This window comes from Geotrypetes seraphini, chromosome 8, assembly GCF_902459505.1.
Source record: "Geotrypetes seraphini chromosome 8, aGeoSer1.1, whole genome shotgun sequence".
Taxonomy (NCBI): Eukaryota; Metazoa; Chordata; class Amphibia; order Gymnophiona; family Dermophiidae; genus Geotrypetes; species Geotrypetes seraphini.
The window spans coordinates 7,621,815-7,644,699 of record NC_047091.1 but is presented as its reverse complement, the minus strand read 5'-3'; the positions used below and the strand labels follow the sequence as shown (position 1 = coordinate 7,644,699).

The window sequence follows — 22,885 nt, the reverse complement described above, 5'->3', positions numbered from 1 at the left end:
GAAACAGGGACGAAGTGTGAGATAATAAAATTTGCGGACGACACCAAACTATTTAGTGGAGCTCGGACTAAGGAGGACTGCGAAGAATTGCAAAGGGACTTGAACAAACTAGGGGAATGGGCAACGAGATGGCAGATGAAGTTCAACGCTGAGAAATGTAAAGTATTACATGTGGGAAGCAGAAACTCGAGGTATAACTACACGATGGGAGGGATGTTATTGAATGAGAGTACCCAAGCAAGGGACTTGGGGGTAATGGTGGACATGACAATGAAGCCGACGGCACAGTGCGCAGCGGCCACCAAGAGAGCAAATAGATTGCTAGGTATAATCAAGAAGGGTATTACAACCAGAACGAACGAAGTTATCCTGCCGTTGTATCGGGAGATGATGCGTCCGCATCTGGAGTACTGCGTCCAATATTGGTCGCCATACCTTAAGAAGGGCATGGCGTTACTCGAGAGGGTTCAGAGGAGAGCAACGCGTCTGATAAAAGGTTTGGAAAACCTTTCATATGCTGAGAGATTGGAGAAACTGGGTCTCTTTTCCCTGGAGAAGAGGAGACTTAGAGGGGATATGATAGAGACTTACAAGATCATGAAGGGCATAGAGAGAGTAGAGAGGGACAGATTCTTCAAACTTTCAAAAAATACAAGAACGAGAAGACATTCGGAAAAGTTGAAAGGGGACAGATTCAAAACGAATGCTAGGAAGTTCTTCTTTACCCAATGTGTGGTGGACACCTGGAATGCGGGGCAATCAGATCGCAGGAGGATAGTGAGGAACTCCAGAGCGATTTGTGTCGATTAGAAAAATGGGCGGAGAAATGGCAGATGAAGTTCAACGTGGAGAAATGCAAGGTAATGCATTTAGGCAGTAAGAATAAGGAATATGAGTACAGAATGTCAGGTGCAAGTCTGGGAAAAAGTGTACAAGAAAGGGATCTGGGTGTACTGATAGATAGGACCCTGAAGCCGTCAGCACAATGCGCGGCAGCGGCAAAGAAGGCAAATAGAATGTTGGGCATGATAAAGAAAGGAATCTCGAGTAGATCGGAGAAAGTTATAATGCCGCTTTATAGGGCAATGGTCAGACCCCACTTGGAATACTGCGTCCAACATTGGTCTCCCTACCTAAAGAAGGATATAAAACTGCTGGAGAGGGTGCAGAGACAAGCAACCAAACTAGTGAAGGGTATGGAGAAACTGGAATATGAGGATCGACTTAAAACACTGGGATTGTTCTCCCTTGAGAAAAGGAGACTGCGTGGGGATATGATCGAGACCTTCAAAATACTGAAAGGAATCGACAAAATAGAGCAGAGAAGATTATTTACATTGTCCAATTTGACACGGACAAGAGGACATGAAATGAAGCTAAGGGGGGACAAGTTCAGGACTAATGTCAGAAAGTTCTGCTTCACACAGAGAGTGGTTGACATCTGGAATACTCTCCCAGGGGAGATTATTGCAGAATCGACAGTCCTAGGCTTCAAAAGCAAACTAGATGCATATCTCCTTGAGAGAGGCATATAAAGTATGGTTGGCTATAAAATAAACCAGGTGTATACCTGGCAGGGCCTCCGCGTGTGCGGATCGCCGGACTTGATGGACCGAAGGTCTGATCCGGAGATGGCGCTTCTTATGTTCTTATGTTCAGAGGACGTAATAGGGCAGAGTACGGTACTGGGGTTCAAGAAAGGATTGGACAATTTCCTGCTGGAAAAGGGGATAGAGGGGTATAGATAGAGGATTACTGCACAGGTCCTGGACCTGTTGGGCCGCCGTGTGAGCAGACCGCTGGGCACGATGGACCTCAGGTCTGACCCAGTGGAGGCATTGCTTATGTTCTTAAAAGATTATACTAATGAAAAGAAAACAAATGATATAAAGCATACAAAGATAACTAATTTGTCCAAAATTTAGAAAAAAGAAAAGTTTTCAGCAACTTTCTAACATGAGTTGGTCATAGAAAAATGGCAACATATCACATTCCCAAATTAATTTGCTTGGCTTTTTAGGAAATTCAGGGTAACTGATGTCTACCAGCTGGCCGCTAGGGCACAATTTTTACAACGTGGACGCAAGTGGTGCTTTTCGCTGAAACTAGATCATGGTGTGCTTTATTTTGCAGCATGAGGTGAAACGTCTGGTTATTAGTTGCAATGAATAAATTAATTAATTTATTAATTTATTCCATTTGTGCATCGCACATACCCCTACACAAGCTCTTGGCGACATTACAGAGGAAGGAGTTAGAAGAGGGTAGGGAGGACAATGGAAGGCAGGAAGATACAGGAGGAGAAGAGGATACAAGTGATTAGATGTCAAATAAATGAGTTTCAGTTTCTTCCAGAATTTGCTTTGGTTAGGTTGCATCCTGGTCATTTCAGTAAGGTCAATCCAAGTTTTTACGCCTAGAAAGGTGAACATGGAGTGGAAAACATGCTTGTATTGCAGATTTTTTTGTGGAAGGGAGATTTAGAAGTATTCTGTTGAGGGCTCTGCGGGAAGTACTGACAGCTCCCAAAATGGAGAGAGAAGAAGATGGGAGTTACCGTTCTTTCCCTTAGTGGGTTAACTTGAAGCCTAGGGAGATAAAGTGACACCAAGTTTACAGAGTGGGAGGGTAAGGTTTCAGCTGCTTTGTTTAGAACCTGGGCTAAGCAGAGAGGATTCCAGTTGGATGTTGACTAAAGCTGACGGGCAGGAGTGAGCCTGTTAAAATTAATCTTGCAATCCTTATCTATTTGCGTTTTCTGTGTTTTCATTTGAACCACTTTCACTTCTCAGCCCTGCTCTCAGGCTAGGATTCTAAAAAAAAAAAAAAAAAAGCGTTAAAAAGCGCAGTCGTTTTGATAGCGAATTGAAAAAAGCGAGACAATTTCAAAAAATCACGCTCGCAGATGAGGTCGGCAGACAGCAGCGAAGATTTGCTAAATTTGCATGTGCCCATCGCTGGTGATAGCGATGGGCACATGCGCAGAAAAAAACACGTAACCCCCCCTCCCAAAAATCCCTCCCCCAACAGCGAGAGAGATGCCCACTCTTCCCGCTGCCAAGGCACACCTGCCGCCGCTCAGCCATGTGCACACCCCACCCCCGCAGTAGGAGAGATGCCCACTCTTCCCATTGCCAAGACATCTGCTGCCACTCAGCCGCATGCACTGCCCACAGGGGGAGAGATACCTCCACTCCCCACTGCCAAGTGACCTCCCCCTTCCTCGCTTCCGACGCCCCTTACCTCCACATAGATACATGTAGGGCAGACTCCCTCCTCCCAGCTGGCCTGCCTGCATCGTCTAAAATGGGCCTTCCCCTCCCCGGTGCATCTTGGGATGCACTGGGGAGAGGCCTGAGGCTCTGATTGGCCCAGGTTGTATAAGGCCCCTCCCATGGGATACCAGTTGGTTGGCTCATTGAGCAGTCCCCAGTATGAGGAGTATTCTTTTCCAGTGCCATAATTGAGAAGCATTCATTTTTTTTGCTTCTTCGCTGTACAATTTTCACATATATTTGAATTGACTGAAAATACCATAGATTGTTCAAGTTGAATCTTTGTATGTGGAGACATATCTCTGCAGTTGATGTCCTTCTTCTCTAGGTTCTTCATAGCCATGTTGCTGAGGGCAATACATGATTGGATTTCTTGACAGCTTTTTTTTAGGTTGACGTTGTGTAGTATTTCTATTTATCCATCAAGAATGAAATTATTGATTTTTCCAGCGGGCAGGATCTTTGTCTCTTTCACATTAAGGCACAGGTGTCAAAGTCCCTCCTTGAGGGCCGCAATCCAGTCGGGTTTTCAGGATTTCCCCAATGAAGATGCATGAGATCTATTTGCATGCACTGCTTTCATTGTATGCTAATAGATCTCATGCATATTCATTGGGGAAATCCTGAAAACCCGACTGGATTGCAGCCCTCGAGGAGGGACTTTGACACTCCTGCATTAAAATGAAGGCCCATTTTGAGATTTATGTTCCTTGATCTTGATAATTGGATGTTTTAAAATCGTCTTCAAGTCCAGCCAGTAACATGGTTCCTTCCCCCAATTTTCATACCTCATGTTTCTTCGTACAATCCTGCTTCTCTGCATATAGATAAGGGGGGAAATGTGCAGCCTTGTCATTCACCTTTGCCAATTTTGAACTATTCTGTTTCTCCTTGTTCCATTCAAACTGCTGCCTCTTGATCAGAGTTAACGCTGTGCTTGTCAGGTGGTCTGATGCATCCATGCTTCGTAATACATCCCAGAGTTTTTCATGATTCATGCATTCAAGGGCCTTGCTATAGTAGACAATGAAACACATGTAGATACGCTTTTGGTATTCTTTTGTCTTTTCAAGGATCCATCAGTGATGTCTCTTGTTCCTTGCCCTTTTCTGAACTCTGCAACATCTCTCTCTCTCTTTCACTGTCTCTCTGAGCGTTGGGACTTTTACCGCCACAGCTGGCGATAAAAACCCTAATGTGGCTTCATAAAAGGAAGGTTAATCACCTCGCTTGTTGTTCCAATTTCCAGATCATTTATAAATAAGTTAAATAGCACTTTTATTTTTATAATTGTTTCCACTATTTTGCCCAGCATTAAAGTCAGGCTTACCAGTCTTCCTGGAACCCTTTTTAAAAATCAGTATAACTGGCTACCCTCCAGTCTTCAGGTACTACAGATCACTAACAGCAGGTCAGCAATTTCATGTTTTGAGTTCTTTCAGTACCCTGGGATGCACTGTATACCATCTGGTGCAGGTGATTTATCACTTTTTAACTTGTCAATTTGGCTGAGTACATCTTCCAGATTCACTGAGATTTCTTTCAGTTTCTCCGCATCATCACCCTTGAAAACCATTTCCGGTTCATGTAGATCCCTTACATCTTCTTCCGTAAAGACCGAAGCAAATAATTCATTCAGTCTCTCTGCTATGGCCTTATCCTCCCTGAGTGCCCCTTTTTCTCCTTGATCATCCAACAGTCCCACGGATTCCCTCATAGGTTTTCTACTTCTGATGCACCTAAAAAAATTGTTACTGTGAGTTTCTGTCTCTTTGGCAAGCTTCTTTTCATATTCTTTCTGAGCTTTCTTTATCAATGCTTTTGCATCTAGCTTGCCAGTGCTTATGTCTTCTTATTTTCATTTGGATCCTTTCCCCATTCTTTAAAAGATGTTTTTTTTGGCTCTAATCCTCTTTCATTTCACCTTTTAACCACACTGGCTTTTGTTTTCTCTTCTTTCCAGCTTTGTACTTAAGTCTACCAGTCAAAATTACTTAGTAGTTCCGTCTCAAAGGAAAATTAGACATGAGTCTTACAGAAGTTTTGCTTTTGGTGTACAGGGCCCAGAGTTGTGGAATAGGTGGTCCATAGTGTTATGACTTCAGTCATCCCTGGATTTTGTTAAGGCCAGCCTCAAGACGTTATTTGAAGATGCCTATAGGTAGCCTTTTTTCTGCATGCCTTACTAATGGGCTCTGCTTGCACAGATGCATACCTTATGTCTCGTTCCTTCCTCTCCCCACTTTCCTATTTTGTAATTTTTCTCCCTTACCCTCTCTCCACTATCTTGGCTATATATTTCTTATCTTTCTGTCCTGTTTAGAATATAATCCACCCAGACAGTTCATACACTAGGGTACAAAGTTCATAATCATCTTGGAAACTTGGAGTTCCCCAAGCAATCAGGTTTGGTCTGATTCTGCCTCCTTCCCCCCCCCCCCCCCTTCCACCTCATCTATGAAGTCTCCCAAGAGACAGGAAGTTGGTCTAACAAGATGCTAATCTTTTGAAGTTGAGTTCAGACATGAAGAAAACCAGCTGGGATTAAAAGTAGAGGTTTGGCAAAGCCTGGAACACAGCAGAAAATCTGCGCTGTGGAGAAGCTGTCGGTCTACCTGTAACAGAGAGTCTGGGGGAGGAGACCGAGCCCTGGCTGTTTATATCTAAATTTGGAGAAATACTGGAAATTCCAGGTTTCCACAGCAGTGGTGTTTTTAGAACTGGTTTTTCCCCCTTTGTACATGAGTAAAGGACATTCTTATGCCATTGTTTCTTGCCTGGCTGAAGCTGGTAACAGTCTCCCTTTGGCGGCATTAGCCCTTTCATTTTGGGATAGAAAAGGAATTCCATCGGTGTGATCAAGCTTGAGGCGCCCTGCTATTAGCATGCAGAACGCTGTAGACACAAGAAGGCATTGCCTGTATAAAGCAGTTTCGCAAACATTTTTAGCTCCGACACACTAAGAGCAAATGTTTTTTTGCAGCATATTATTATAACTGAAATTATACTTCTGTACAAGTTCGCCGGCGTGAGCAGCATCATCCGCCTGCTGTTCGGGCCACCCTCGGCTTCCTTCTGATGTCACATCCTGGTCCCGTGACAGGAAGTGATGTACGCTGGGGAGGGTGGGGGTGTGGAGAGAAGGAGAGGCGCCGGCTACAAACATTTTAATCTTGACTACTCTTGGCATGCTAATGTAATTTGAATGTCCTTTCTGTAACATCGCTGTCTGTATACAGTCTCTTCCTCTGTAAACCCCTCTGAACTGCTTGTGGTATTGCGTTATACAAAAATAAAGTTATTATTATTATTAATAATCCTGTCCACTAGTTGACTAGCCCCAGGGCTGATGCCAAGTAATTTGGCATCTGCTGTAAAGTCTCAGCCTCCCCCTAAACCCCTGACAAGATTTCAAAATTTAAACTCAGCAATCTTAGGGCCAGATTCACCCACCTGCCCGATCTGGGCAGGCCCTACAAATTTAGGAAACTAAAATATGCAGATGGGGGCGATCGGAGGAACGCCCCCATCTGGCTGCCCGGATCGCTTTTCTACGATCCCCATCTGTAGACGCAATCTTTTTTTTTTTTACTTTAACTTTTATTATTAGTTTTTAGCCTTGCGAGCCCGTGGTTTTAACCCGCTTTAAACTCGCGAGTTAAAACCATGGGCTCGCGGGGTGGGGAAGGGCAGGAGAGATTTGGGGAAGTCAGGGCAGGAGAAAACCAGGGTGGCGATGCGGCGAGCAGGCAGGAGAGATTCGGGGAAGTCAGGGCAGGAGAAAACCGGGGCGGCGATGCGGCGATTCAGGGTGAGCAGGCAGGAGAGTTTTGGGGAAGGGCAGGAGAGATTCGGGGAAGTCAGGGCAGGAGAAAACCGGGGCGGCGATGCGGCGATTCAGGGTGAGCAGGCAGGAGAGTTTCGGGAAGGGCAGGAGAGATTCGGGGAAGTCAGGGCAGGAGAAAACCGGGGCGGCGATGCGGCGATTCAGGGTGAGCAGGCAGGAGAGTTTTGGGGAAGGGCAGGAGAGATTCGGGGAAGTCAGGGCAGGAGAAAACCGGGGCGGCGATGCGGCGATTCAGGGTGAGCAGGCAGGAGAGTTTCGGGAAGGGCAGGAGAGATTCGGGGAAGTCAGGGCAGGAGAAAACCGGGGTGGCGATGCGGCGATTCAGGGTGAGCAGGCAGGAGAGTTTTGGGGAAGGGCAGGAGAGATTCGGGGAAGTCATGGCAGGAGAAAACCGGGGCGGCGATTCAGGGCAATCAGGCAGGAGAAGGTGGCGAGCAGGGCAGAAAGCAGAGCTTCCAGAGTCGGAAAGACGTTTTCGATTGGTCCCCAGCAGTCGCTTCTTCAGTTGATCGGCCAGCCCAGTCGGGATGTGAAATTTTGTTTTGCGAATCGCGTCCCTGCCTACTTTGCATGCATTTCACCTCATTTGCATGCACGGATTCGAAGCGGATCGCAGGAGAGGTTAGCAAATGGGGCCCGAGGGAAATCTGGTCACAAACCGATCGGTACACGATCAGTTTGCTTTGTCAATCTAGCCCTTAATTACCTCAATATCATCCCTCCTAGAATGATCCTGTAAAAAAAACCACATAAGTGAACTTCATTGGGTTGATATTCAAAGCGATTTAAGTAGTCAGAAATGACTCTTGGCCACTTAAATTGCTAGTTCGGGGCTAATTGGTCATTTTCAGTGGCTTTTAACTGTTTTCTAGTAAAAGGGGGTGGGAAACACTTGATATACCGCTTTTTCTGTTTGGGTTACACGGGGCTAGGGTTACCATATGGCTCCCGAAAAATGAAGATGGATAGAGACAACATCCGGATTTTACTTCCATTCAGGGCAGGATTAATTTGTCGAGGGCCCCTAGGCACACAAGTACACTGGGCCCCCTACCCCGCCCCACCCCACCATGCGCCCAAGCGGGAACAGGAAGCTGCGCCATAGAAAACCGCTTTGGGCAAAGCTTTGGGCAAGCTTTGGGCAAAGCTTTGGGCAAGCAGCACCGCTTGCACAATTACAGTTCTCGTTGCCTTTCTTACCTGCGTTGCTTGCTTGTCTTACTTTCTGTCGATGGGGGGCAGGGGGGGGGCGCATTGCCAATCGATGCTGGAGGGGCCCATCGCCGTTTGGAAAAAACAATGTTGATGCCCTCCTTCATCGGGCCCTCCTGACCATTTCGGGCCCTAGGCATGTGCCTACTGGGCCTATTGGTTAATGCTGCCCTGCTTCCATTGAAAGCAACTTGTGCCAGCTCCCCACGTACTATGGTTTCAGAAAAATGTTAAAAAAACATCTCTTCCTGTTGTAAGTCACATGCTGTCACTTATGATTCTAGAAACCCTACTGGAACCTCAAGGGATTGATTTAATTTTTTTAATAATCTTATTGTAAACCGCAATGAACCCTTCTCGAAATTTTGCGGAATATAGGAATTTGTATGACATGGTAAGGTAACCGCATAAAAGTCAGTTCTGTCTTCGTAGTGCGGTTTTTAGTGCTGGCTGCGGCGGTAACAGCTCTAACGCTCATAGAATTCCTATGAACGTCTGAGCTGTTACTTCTGCGGCTGGTGCTAAAACTCGTACTATGGTTTGTAAAAAAAAAAAAAAGGGGGGGGGTTAAGTGGTGTCTCATAGCTGGTTACGTATGACACGGTGACAAAATTCATCACCGTTCCTGTCCCCGTGGATAACAGTGGGAAACCATCTTCATGTCATTCTGTAAGGAGAGAGGGAAGAATCACAGTCTAAATGGGCCCAGCCACTAACCCTCAAGCCTTCCATTGAAGAACGCTGGTGTAGAAGGACTGAGGTTGAGATAGACACTAAAGAATGACAGACTCTGGTATCCAGAGCTGATACTGTGATGTCACAATGCTTCATTCCACCAATAAAAGCCAACCTCATCAGTGATGTCACAATGGCTTCATTATCCTTGGCTCCCATAAGAATCAGAGTATGAATGGCCACAACCACTGACCCACAAGCTTTGCTTTGAAGAATGCTGGTGTAGAAGGACTGAGGCTGAGATAGACACTAAAGAATGACATGGGATTATTTCCCGCGGTTATCCGCGGGGACGGGAACGGTGATGAATTTTGTCACCGTGTCATTCTCTATATTGAATATTGCACTTAACTGTCTATTCTTTTGTCAGTTCCGCAAACCTGGAAATTCGGTGCTGAAGCCAGGCCACGACCCAGCCTTGAATTTCTGGGCATAACGTTGGCAGCAGTCAGCAAAACACTGACGAGCAAATTCTGCAAATGCCGCCTAAGTTAATTAAGAAACGCCGTTTAAAACGGCAAAAAAAATGTTGATGTTAAAGCGCCTTATAAATCGGCGCCGTAATCCCACCTCCGTAGGCGTTTTAGGCTGCCTAACGCCACGGTGGGCGTGGCTAACGCCAGAAGTGGCGTTTGGCGGCCTTAAGTGTCTACATAAGTGTGATCCACGGCATAGATAGGTGCCCGAAATGTAGGCCTGAAAACAAATCCCGGCCTATATCTCTGGCACCCCATCTTTCCCGGAGGTGTGATTCTGCATACGGCGCTGTCGAGTGATTGACACGCAATCAGCGGCTGCTTTTTAGGCAACTGCCGATATTGGCGCCGTATAGAGAACCCGGGCTTGAATGCCGCTGGCTGAATATCGACCCCCCTATTTGTTTAAGTCCTAAAGATTGGGTGGCTGTCGGGATATATTTTGCTTTGACGGCAGCTTCTCTGAGCCACCCTAGGCGATTGCCTAGTTTGTTTGTTGGTTAAGCTTGTCCTAACTGAGCCCAGGCTCTGATCTTGGAATAACAGCAATCCAGCGTAGACGCAGCATTTTATGGCTCACTAATAACCTACTTGGGTTTAAACTCCTGTGGAGAGATGCTGAGCCAAAGACTTTCATGACAGAAAAACATGGCCTTTGGAGTGCCACGGAAGAATATTTCCCTACCAGGGCTATTTGCACACGAGGAATTCGGGGTAATTTGAGGAATAAACATTTGGGATCTTTTCCAGATAAGCCCCGCCACTAATGGAAAAAGTGAACGCGCCGAAAGTTAAGCCCCGCCACCTTTTGCCAGCGCACGCAACCTTAACCAGTGAAGTTCTCAGCACAATGGTCCTACAATGCGGCGTGATGTGTATAAAGTAAAGTGTGTGGGGGGGGGGGGGGTTCCCCCCCACGCCCCCCCGTCGGAGCACCCAAAAAAAATTATAAAAAAGAGGATATGAAACTTAACATTATTAAAAAATAGGATAAACTGTCGACCATTTTTTTAAGGGCTCCAACCCCCCCCCCCCCACTTTACTTTCTACAGATCGCACCTATTTTTTATAATTTTTTTTGGGTGACGGGGGTTAACTTTTTGGCGGGGCTTATCTGGAAAAGATCCAACATTTGTACCACGGTCTCAGTGGATATGGCTTTCAATTTAGAGGGCACAGTCCTGGGAGTCATTTGGTCTGGAGAGAACCTGGATTATTTCCAGATTCTGGCCAGCACATCTGAAGAAAAGGCTGACTCGCTAAACCAGCAAAGCCTTGGCTGGCTGCACCAGGGTTTTGAACGTCATAGGCTCCATTCACACTCCCAAGCTGTTGGCTTCAAGGCACGGTGTGGATAGAGAACAGCTCAGCGAGAGTTTGGGTGGGCTGCCAGGGAATCTCAAGGGAGCCTAATTGCTTTCTTTTCTGTGCATTTTAGTGCCTGGAAAGTGACCAAGCCGTTCTGCAAAGGATCAAGAAATATGTGAAGGCGATGAATTTATCTGGCCTCGGTATGTTATTAGCCTGAAAGCTGATAGAAGGAGAACACACACAGAACAGGAGGTGGAAGTGTAGGGAAGAGACGCACGCAGTGCAAGGGGGAAACGGGCGAGGTGCGAGTGCGTGTCGTGGCAGAGAGAGAATGCATGAGAGACCCAAAACAGAGAAGAGAGAGATGAGCATGGGATGTGGGATTTGGGAAGGGGGGGGGAGGGGAAGGTACCAGAAGAGAGAGAAGAAACGGGCAAAGCAAAAGATAGACAAAAGGAGGATCAAAATTCCCCAGTGGGGAGGGGTGCCTATGGAGGGGAAGGGAGGGATACATGTCTGACCACATGCACAAACTTGGAGAGAAGGCTAGAATATAAATTTGTGTTAAAGGCATGGGTCCAAAGAGGAGTAACCACGAACTGGAGCAGAGCTCAGAGAATGGCATTTTTTTTCAGTTATTCACTGATTTTATTCCCTGAACACCTGGGGGAAATGAGGAGGGGGGGGGGGCTTTTGTAAAGCTCCTCTTGGCCGAAAGCCATAGCACTAAAGCAAGTTGAAAAGTGTCCACTTAGCGTGACATGGTGGGACGTTTTCACTTTCCTCCACTCACTCACACACACTCCGGCATGCTAAAGTGTGTCTCGGTAGGGTAGCAGGGGATGTGTGAGTATGGGGGGGGGGGGTGATAGTGACCGATGATGTATGCCAGGTCCATCTGTATCAGTGCTATGGTATGAATACTTACTGACACAGAGCAACTTCAGCTGTGTATCTTTGGGGATGTGTGAGTTGCGTGTCAGGGCATGGGATCATACATGGGTGGGGGGAGGAGACTTGGGCACCTTTTCCCCATCCTCCTGCATTCGCTTTGTCCCTCCCACCCTCTTGAATTCTTCTCCCCTTTATCCTGTGCTCACCCCTTGCATCCTCCCACATCTCCTTCTTGCATTCTGTCTCATCAAGGGGGGGAGGGGGTGTATGGTGGTGGTGTACCAAAGGCAGGGCAGCGAGGCTGTCTGCCCTGGGTGCAGGGAGTTCTGGAGCAGTTGCGGGTCTTTGGTCCACCTGTGCGCAGCGGTGACCCATCAAATGTGCACAGGACAATCACGTCCCAACAACTGCACGCAAACATTTTGTATTTTTGAGGGGTAGGCAAGGGCGGGGGACCCCCCCCCCCCACTACACTTAAAACATTCACTTGTTATCTAGTATTAGGGCTCCCTTAATCATCATGCAAACTTTACCCTAACTTTAGATAGCAAGTGAATGTTTTAACGCGCCCCGATTGTCTTGCGCGCATTTGACGGGGTGCGATTGTCCTGCGCGCATTTCTCGGCGTACCGTGTGCAGCCATCAGCTCTGCCAGGCCCTGCACCCTCTGACCTCGACTTCCTGTTCTGGGGTGGGGGACCAGCAGAACTGACAGCCAGGTGCAAGCAGCTCGCAACCCTGTGACTGATCCACGCCTCTTCCTACAGCCAGAGGACGGGATGCTCTGCCCTTGGTTGGGGGGGTGGGGGGGGAGAGGGCGGCTGGAACTCTCACAAGCTCTTCTCTTTTTCGGGAATGGAAAGGAGAAGAGGGCTGGGATCTGATTATATCATGTTTTTGTGGTTATAATCAAGAGTTCACATATTATACTGTATGTTGTATGCAAATATAAATGTAAGGTTTCAGCTAATTTAGTCATTTTAAAATATTTTGAAAATAACATTATCCTAATGTTACAGATTGTGAGCTATGAATTATGGGTCTGATATTCAAAATGATTTAAGCAAGCAACATCTCCCTGCTTAAATTGTGCTCAGCCGACTGGCCACCGATCATTAGTGGCACTTAAGTGGGCAGATCTGGGGCATTCGGGGGGGGGGGGGAAGGAGGGAGTTATGAAGGAGCTGGGGATTATGCAGATGCTGGTTTACGAAGAGGAATGTGTAACAGGAAAAAAAGGAGTTAGTGCCTCGGTATAAGTCTCTAGTGAGACCTCGTTTGGTGTACTGGAGAAGGGACATTAAAACATGTTGGCTGCAGTCCAGAGGGGGGCTACTAAATTATACATATTATATCTTTATTTTATACCTGGGGCAACAGAGGGTTAAGCAACTTGCCCAGAGCCACAGAGGGCTGCAGTGGAAGTTGAACCCGGGTCTCCTGGTCCTAACCATTAGGCTTCTCCTTCACCTCTGTTTGGCCATGAGGATTGATTGATTGATTGATTGATTTTATTAGCTTCTGATGGACAGACCCCTATCACTGACAGATGGAGCTTCTGCAACCGGCACTATCGCTTGTGCCAAACACGCCTGATAAGTGCATTGGTGGGGGGGGGGGAGGGGGCGGAAATGCTTACATGAGGGATCTCGAAAAAGTTTCCACACTTTAAAAAATTTTTTTAAACACTATTAAATATCTCAAAATCAAACGACATCACGTTTCCACCTAATCGCCCTGTTTTGCCCCACTGACTGGTCACGTGACGTTCTACGACCCGCCCTCTTGCCGCTTCTCCCACCCCAACCATGTCCCGTGAAAGTGCGGAAACTTTTTGAAGAACTTTTTGAGGGCTCCTTTCCTGCCTTAACTTCGTCGTCTCTGCTCTGAGTTGTTTTTCGCTTTGCTTTCTAGCGCATGTTGAGAATGAGGACCAGTACAGCGAAGCCCTGGAGGTCCTTGGTAACAACCACCTGTCGCAGAACAATCATGAGATGTCTACAGGGTTCCTGAATCTTGCCGTCTTCACCAGGGAAGTCAGTGCTCTCTTGAAGAACCTGGTGAGCAGGTTGTCCACAAAGCAAATGGGTTATAGTAACTTAGTAAAAGACGGCAGATAAAGACCTGAACTATCCATCCAGTCTGCCAATTAGTTATTCTCATTAAAAATACATGTCTCTTCTGATATTTCTTGGTCATAGACTGTTAAGTCCACCCGGTATTGTCCTAGGTTCCATCTAATCAAGCCATTGTGACATCACTGCTGAGGTTGGCTCTTAGGCACTGGTGGAATGAGGCATTATGACATCACAATCTCAGCTCTGGAATGTTGATACTCTTTGGGCTTCTGCCAGGTAACATAGTAAATGACGACAGATAAAGACCTGAACGGTCCATCCAGTCTGCCCATTAGTTATAACCATTAAAAATTCATGATTAGATTAACTTGTCTCTTCTTTCATATTTCTGGGTCATAGACTGTAAAGTCCACCTGGTATTGGCCTAGGTTCCAACTGCCGAAGTTGACGTCCAAGCTCACTCCAACCATCCTGTTTGCAGGATATCTACCATAAAGTCTGGCCAGTAACATCCTCATGTTCCAAGTTAGTGGAGTTCCCATTGATGCCCTCTCCAGCCCATCCAACACCTAATCACCGCATATGGGACACAGACCATTCAAGTCAGTCCAGGACCAGCCTTAGCTCTTTAATTTACATCCTTCATTTTCTAATTAGAGATCATCTATGTTAATCCCACGCTTTTTTGAATTCCATCACTGTTTTCCTCTCCACCACTGCTACTGTCTATTCAGGTTATAATACCGCTATTTGTGGGACGGAAAAGACTTCAGGTGCGCTAGAGAAACAGGCTACAGAACCTGTCTTGCCTTGTCTCCCAGCTATAGAGCCATCGTTAGTCAAAAAACACTCTTCCCTTATCTTAGGCCCTCTTTTTCTAAGCTGCAGTAGAGGTTTTTACCGCGGCACGGGTGCTAAATGGTCCGACGCTCGCAGGAAATCTGAGTGTCGGAGCAGCGTCAAAGCATGTAACGCTACGGGCCCCGCGGCTTAGTAAAAGTGGGGGAGGGGGTTAATGTTTTCTTTATAACTTTAGGTGACTCTTCGGGTAAATTGAACCACAGTGAGTGAACTTAGTCCTGGTGGCATGCGCTCGACGGAGCTTTCCCGTCTCACAGTCAAAGCTTCATCAGGGGATTTACCACCTTTAAATTTTGCATTTACGATCAGCTTTTCTTTGGGAAGCTTAGCCAATCTCTTGCGCTCAAACTGGTAGAAACTTGGAACAAACTCCCCGACTCTGTAAGATCGATAGGTCAGCAACAACAGTTTCGTAAAGCCCTAAAAACTTTGTTCTTCACACAGTATCTTAATGGTTTACTTACTGAAGTGATGAATTAATAGCATTTTCACATTCACAGGTTCGTATTCCTTTATATATTCTGGTCTTAATTATTTGTGAACTGAGTCGAGCTCTGTTAGGCTAGACCAGGGGTAGGCAATTCTGATCCTCGAGAGCCGGAGCCAGGTCAGGTTTTCAAGATATCCACAATAAATATGCATCAGATAGATTTGCATCTCAAAGAGGCAGTATATGCAAATCCATATCATACATGGTGGAGAACCTGAAAACCTGACCTGGCTCCGGCTCTCGAGGACCGGAATTGCGGTGTGACAGTAGTTTACAATACCATATTTGCTTTGTGGATAAGATTTATCTATACCAGGGGTAGGCAATTCCGGTCCGCGAGAGCCTGAGCCAGGTCAGGTTTTCAGGATATCCACAATGAATATGCATGAGATGGAAATGCAAATCTATCTCATGCATATTTATTATGGGTATCCTGAAAACCTGACCTGGCTCCGGCTTTCGAGGACTGAAATTGTCTACCCCTGATCTATACTATAACCTTAGAACATTTACAGGTCACAGCTTGACCCCGAGACAGCACTATTACTCAATAAGTAGGAGAAGCAAAGGAGCATGGGAGTTTGTTGGTTGTTTGTTTTTTTAATATTGTTTTGGTTGTTTCTCTTTGCTTAAGACTTCATTTTGAAAAATGTTAGGTTTCCCGCTGGCTGGAATGAAAACCTCTTAGGCCAGTGATTCCCAGAGGCATTCAACCAATCGGGTTTTCGGCTTCGGCGCTTTTTCTGATGCCACTTCTGGGACCCGCACCTAGGAAGTGACGTCAGAGAGAGTGCCAAAGCCGGTGTGGGCAGCAAGTTGGTGGCTGCTTGCACTGAAGTTAAAAAGGTACGGGGGGAGGGGAGGGGCGCCGCTCACCCTCGCTACGCCACTGAAGGTGATGGGGACAAAAACAATGACAGATTTTAAAATGCATGGTATAAACACATAGAGGATACAAAGCCAAATTTCAATAACCTTCAGGCTAGAGAATGACACAGGGACAAATTTTTCCCGTCCCCTTGGGAACTCATTTTCCCCATCCCGTCCCTGTGAGTTCTTTTCCTGTCCCTGCCCAATTCCTGCAAGCTCAGTCCTCATCTGCACAAGCCTCAAACGCTTTAAAATCATAAGTAGCAACATTCTAGAGCTCAGATTGTGATGTCATAATGCCTCATTCCACCAATGCCTAAGCTCCGTCCTCATCTGCACAAGCCTCAAACACTTTAAAATCACAAGTAGCAACATTCTAGAGCTCAGATTGTGATGTCATAATGCCTCATTCCACCAATGCCTAAGCTCCGTCCTCATCTGCACAAGCCTCAAACACTTTAGAATCCTAAGTGGCAACATTCTAGAGCTCAGATTGTGATGTCATAATGCCTCATTCCACCAATGCCTAAGCTCCGTCCTCATCTGCACAAGCCTCAAACACTTTAAAATCCTAAGTAGCAACATTCTAGAGCTGAGATTGTGATGTCATAATGCCTCATTCCACCAATGCCTAAGCTCCGTCCTCATCTGCACAAGCCTCAAACACTTTAAAATCATAAGTAGCAACATTCTAGAGCTCAGATTGTGATGTCATAATGCCTCATTCCACCAATGCCTAAGCTCCGTCCTCATCTGCACAAGCCTCAAACACTTTAGAATCCTAAGTGGCAACATTCTAGAGCTCAGATTGTGATGTCATAATGCCTCATTCCACCAATGCCTAAGCTCCGTCCTCATCTGCACAAGCCTCAAACACTTTAAAATCCTAAGTGGCAACATTCTAGAGCTGAGATTGTGATGTCATAATGCCTCATTCCACCAATGCCTAAGCTCCGTCCTCATCTGCACAAGCCTCAAACGCTTTAAAATCATAAGTGTTTGAGGCTTGTGTGGTTAAGGCAGAACTTACAGGAATGGGACAGGGAAAGTGACAAAACTCGCGGAGACTGGGTGGGGAAATTGAGTTCCCGCGGGGACGGAGAAAAATTTGTCCCCGTATCATTCTCTACTTCATGCTTTAAAACGGAGCAGCAGGGGACACATTTGGTTGGGCAGATGGATGGACTCCACAGGTCTTTATCTGCAGTTATTTACAAAACAGATGCAAGCCGTAAGCACTGACTGTTCTGGGGACATAACACGCACCAAGTTACTCCTGCGTCACAGATAATGTAACTTTGTTTGGCAGCTTTGGGTGTCTTGCCCTCCATAAATGCAGTTCTCCCATGTCTAGGTGCAGAACCTGAATAACATCATCTCTTTCCCATTGGACAGTCTTCTGAAGGCAGAAATCAAAGATAGCAGACTGGTGAGTTCTCCCAAGCAGAGCTGCATCAATTCACCTTCCACTGCTTCCTCCTCATCTTATTCCTAGTTCTCCTTTCTCTGTGGTCCAGGTTTCTTTTTAATATTAGGGGTGGGCATACTCCCTTACAGCAGGGCAACAGAGATCCAATGGCCTCAATCCAGATTCTTCACATTTCTGTCCATATTGTTGCATTACTACATGGTTCAAAGTCCAAACCTGAAGGCGTACTGTGGTACAAACAGGGTGACTGGGCAAAGAAGGTCAAAGTACTAAAGATTTATGTGCTCCAGTCTCAGTACTGGAACAGGGGCAGCTGCAGGCAGGACTGAGGTGCACTGGCAGGTTTGTGTGTTCATGGTTCAGTACTGGAACAGTGGGTGCTGCAGGCAGGACTGAGGTATGCTTGCAGGTTTGTGTGTTCATGGTTCAGTACTGGAACAAGGGGTGCTGCAGGCAGGACTGAGGTGCACTGGCAGGTTTGTGTGTTCATGGTTCAGTACTGGAACAGTGGGTGCTGCAGGCAGGACTGAGGTGCACTGGCAGGTTTGTGTGTTCATGATTCAGTACTGGAACAGGGGGTGCTGCAGGCAGGACTGAGGTGCACTGGAAGGTTTGTGTGTTCATGGTTCAGTACTGGAACAGTGGGTGCTGCAGGCAGGACTGAGGTATGCTTGCAGGTTTGTGTGTTCATGGTTCAGTACTGGAACAGTGGGTGCTGCAGGCAGGACTGAGGTATGCTTGCAGGTTTGTGTGTTCATGGTTCAGTACTGGAGCAGGGAGTGCTGCAGGCAGGACTGAGGTGCACTGGCAGGTTTGTGTGTTCATGGTTCAGTACTGGAACAGGGGGTGCTGCAGGCAGGACTGAGGTGCACTGGCATGTTTGTGTGTTCATGGTTCAGTACTGGAACAAGGGGTGCTGCAGGCAGGACTGAGGTGCACTGGCAGGTTTGTGTGTTCATGATTCAGTACTGGAACAGGGGGTGCTGCAGGCAGGACTGAGGTGCACTGGCAGGTTTGTGTGTTCATGGTTCAGTACTGGAACAGTGGGTGCTGCAGGCAGGACTGAGGTATGCTTGCAGGTTTGTGTGTTCATGGTTCAGTACTGGAACAGTGGGTGCTGCAGGCAGGACTGAGGTATGCTTGCAGGTTTGTGTGTTCATGGTTCAGTACTGGAACAGTGGGTGCTGCAGGCAGGACTGAGGTATGCTTGCAGGTTTGTGTGTTCATGGTTCAGTACTGGAGCAGGGAGTGCTGCAGGCAGGACTGAGGTGCACTGGCAGGTTTGTGTGTTCATGGTTCAGTACTGGAACAGGGGGTGCTGCAGGCAGGACTGAGGTGCACTGGCATGTTTGTGTGTTCATGGTTCAGTACTGGAACAAGGGGTGCTGCAGGCAGGACTGAGGTGCACTGGCAGGTTTGTGTGTTCATGGTCCAGTACTGGAACAGGGGGTGCTGCAGGCAGGAATGAGGTGCACTGGCAGGTTTGTGTGTTCATGGTTCAGTACTGGAGCAGGGGGTGCTGCAGGCAGGACTGAGGTGCACTGGCATGTTTGTGTGTTCATGGTTCAGTACTGGAGCAGGGGGTGCTGCAGGCAGGACTGAGGTGCACTGGCAGGTTTGTGTGTTCATGGTTCAGTATTGGAACAGGGGGTGCTGCAGGCAGGACTGAGGTGCACTGGCAGGTTTGTGTGTTCATGATTCAGTACTGGAACAGGGGGTGCTGCAGGCAGGACTGAGGTGCACTGGCAGGTTTGTGTGTTCATGGTTCAGTACTGGAACAGGGGGTGCTGCAGGCAGGACTGAGGTGCACTGGCAGGTTTGTGTGTTCATGGTTCAGTACTGGAACAGGGGGTGCTGCAGGCAGGACTGAGGTATGCTTCCAGGTTTGTGTGTTCATGGTTCAGTACTGGAACAGTGGGTGCTGCAGGCAGGACTGAGGTGCACTGGCAGGTTTGTGTGTTCATGGTTCAGTAGTGGAGCAGGGGGTGCTGCAGGCAGGAATGAGGTGCACTGGCAGGTTTGTGTGTTCATGGTTCAGTACTGGAGCAGGGGGTGCTGCAGGCAGGAATGAGGTGCACTGGCAGGTTTGTGTGTTCATGGTTCAGTACTGGAACAGGGGGGTGCTGCAGGCAGGACTGAGGTGCACTGGCAGGTTTGTGTGTTCATTGTTCAGTATTGGAGCAGGGGGTGCTGCAGGCAGGACTGAGGTGCACTGGCAGGTTTGTGTGTTCATGGTTCAGTACTGGAACAGGGGGTGCTGCAGGCAGGACTGAGGTGCACTGGCAGGTTTGTGTGTTCATGGTCCAGTACTGGAACAGGGGGTGCTGCAGGCAGGACTGAGGTGCACTGGCAGGTTTGTGTGTTCATGGTTCAGTACTGGAACAGGGGGTGCTGCAGGCAGGACTGAGGTGCACTGGCAGGTTTGTATGTTCATGGTTCAGTACTGGAACAGGGGGTGCTGCAGGCAGGACTGAGGTGCACTGGCAGGTTTGTGTGTTCATGGTTCAGTACTGGAACAGGGGGGTGCTGCAGGCAGGACTGAGGTGCACTGGCAGGTTTGTGTGTTCATGGTTCAGTACTGGAACAGGGGGGTGCAGCAGGCAGGACTGAGGTGCACTGGCAGGTTTGTGTGTTCATGGTTCAGTACTGGAACAGGGGGTGCTGCAGGCAGGACTGAGGTGCACTGGCAGGTTTGTGTGTTCATGGTTCAGTACTGGAACAGGGGGTGCTGCAGGCAGGACTGAGGTGCACTGGCAGGTTTGTGTGTTCATGGTTCAGTACTGGAGCAGGGGGTGCTGCAGGCAGGACTGAGGTGCACTGGCAGGTTTGTGTGTTCATGGTTCAGTACTGGAACAGGGGGTGCTGCAGGCAGGACTGAGGTGCACTGGCAGGTTTGTATGTTCATGGTTCAGTACTGGAACAGGGGGTGCTGCAGGCAGGACTGAGGTGCACTGGCAGGTTTGTGTGTTCATGGTTCAGTACTGGAACAGGGGGGTGCTGCAGGCAGGACTGAGGTGCACTGGCAGGTTTGTGTGTTCATGGTTCAGTACTGGAACAGGGGGGTGCAGCAGGCAGGACTGAGGTGCACTGGCAGGTTTGTGTGTTTATGGTTCAGTACTGGAGCAGGGGGTGCTGCAGGCAGGACTGAGGTGCACTGGCAGGTTTGTGTGTTCATGGTCCAGTACTGGAACAGGGGGTGCTGCAGGCAGGACTGAGGTGCACTGGCAAGTTTGTGTGTTCATGGTTCAGTACTGGAGCAGGGGGTGCTGCAGGCAGGACTGAGGTGCACTGGCAGGTTTGTGTGTTCATGGTTCAGTACTGGAATAGGGGGTGCTGCAGGCAGGACTGAGGTGCACTGGCAGGTTTGTATGTTCATGGTTCAGTACTGGAACAGGGGGTGCTGCAGGCAGGACTGAGGTGCACTGGCAGGTTTGTGTGTTCATGGTTCAGTACTGGAACAGGGGGGTGCTGCAGGCAGGACTGAGGTGCACTGGCAGGTTTGTGTGTTCATGGTTCAGTACTGGAACAGGGGGGTGCGGCAGGCAGGACTGAGGTGCACTGGCAGGTTTGTGTGTTCATGGTTCAGTACTGGAGCAGGGGGTGCTGCAGGTAGGACTGAGGTGCACTGGCAGGTTTGTGTGTTCATGGTTCAGTACTGGAGCAGGGGGTGCTGCAGGTAGGACTGAGGTGCACTGGCAGGTTTGTGTGTTCATGGTTCAGTACTGGAACAGGGGGGTGCTGCAGGCAGGACTGAGGTGCACTGGCAGGTTTGTGTGTTCATGGTTCAGTACTGGAGCAGGGGGTGCTGCAGGTAGGACTGAGGTGCACTGGCAGGTTTGTGTGTTCATGGTTCAGTACTGGAGCAGGGGGTGCTGCAGGTAGGACTGAGGTGCACTGGCAGGTTTGTGTGTTCATGGTTCAGTACTGGAACAGGGGGGTGCTGCAGGCAGGACTGAGGTGCACTGGCAGGTTTGTGTGTTCATGGTTCAGTACTGGAGCAGGGGGTGCTGCAGGCAGGACTGAGGTGCACTGGCAGGTTTGTGTGTTCATGGTTCAGTACTGGAACAGGGGGTGCTGCAGGCAGGACTGAGGTGCACTGGCAGGTTTGTGTGTTCATGGTTCAGTACTGGAACAGGGGGGTGCTGCAGGCAGGACTGAGGTGCACTGGCAGGTTTGTGTGTTCATGGTTCAGTACTGGAGCAGGGGGTGCTGCAGGTAGGACTGAGGTGCACTGGCAGGTTTGTGTGTTCATGGTTCAGTACTGGAACAGGGGGGTGCTGCAGGCAGGACTGAGGTGCACTGGCAGGTTTGTGTGTTCATGGTTCAGTACTGGAGCAGGGGGTGCTGCAGGCAGGACTGAGGTGCACTGGCAGGTTTGTGTGTTCATGGTTCAGTACTGGAGCAGAGGGTGCTGCAGGCAGGACTGAGGTGCACTGGCAGGTTTGTGTGTTCATGGTTCAGTACTGGAGCAGGGGGTGCTGCAGGCAGGGCTGAGGTGCACTGGCAGGTTTGTGTGTTCATGGTTCAGTACTGGAACAGGGGGTGCTGCAGGCAGGACTGAAGCTCCAAGGCAGAAAGGTGTTTATGGATCTTGTAGTGGGTGGGGGTGGTTCAGGGCAGAACCTAGGTGCACACTACAAATTTTGTCTGAAAAGCATTAAGAGTGCAAGAGAGAAACATTAATGTTTTAAATAATGGCCTCTCTCTTGCTGTCTTACGATAACATATTTAAGTCTCCAATTTAGACCGGTTGTAGACGTAGGAACTGAGACTTACAGGTCAGCGATTCTCGGGTTTTGCCAGTATTTTAGAACAATGGCCATTTATGTACCAGGTTCAGCGAAAACATCCATTTTTAGAAAAATAAATGTCTATAATATTAACTCATTCAAAGCCAGCACATAACCAGTTTACCTTTGCGACCTTGGAATAATAACCAATCATTATTATCCCAACACTTTTCACAGAGACAAAAGCCACTCGGGCATCCCCATCCCTCCAATGGAGCGTGCTCAGTAGCAGGTGTAACTCCTGAGGTCAATCTTTTAGGCCTAGTTTATACATTTCTGTGAACGTGCCACATCCTTCTCCTGCCCACGCATGCTCAGACCATGCATACTTGCCATTTGCACGCACTTGGGTTTGGTCCTTGAGTATCCCAGCTTTGTAAAACGGGAGCCTTTGTAACTTTAATGTTTTGTTTTTTAATCTCTGTCTCCTGTCTGTGATTCAGGACTGCAGGAAGCAGATTGAGAAGGCGTGGAAGGACTACGAGACAAAAGCGTAAGGTGTCCATTTAGTGTGGACAAGTTTTTGGTTTAAACCTTGGGTTCTGTTCTCTCTTCCAACTTGTAGAGATTGGCACAGGGGCAAAGTTTCTCCTCATCCCATCCCTAGCCCCTTCTCC

General features: G+C 48.1%; 1 protein-coding gene across 2 annotated transcripts in view; it reads left to right on the top strand.

The window, feature by feature from the left end:
* The window catches only part of ASAP3 (ArfGAP with SH3 domain, ankyrin repeat and PH domain 3), a 78,824-nt gene that overhangs the window by 4,984 nt on the left and 50,955 nt on the right, over positions 1–22,885 (top strand). For both annotated transcript variants that reach the window (XM_033955248.1, XM_033955247.1), the window contains exons 2-5: positions 10,984–11,056; positions 13,665–13,810; positions 17,404–17,478; positions 22,712–22,761. In XM_033955248.1, the coding sequence (XP_033811139.1) occupies positions 10,984–11,056; positions 13,665–13,810; positions 17,404–17,478; positions 22,712–22,761 (344 nt within the window). The remainder of the gene's footprint in view (positions 1–10,983; positions 11,057–13,664; positions 13,811–17,403; positions 17,479–22,711; positions 22,762–22,885) is intronic.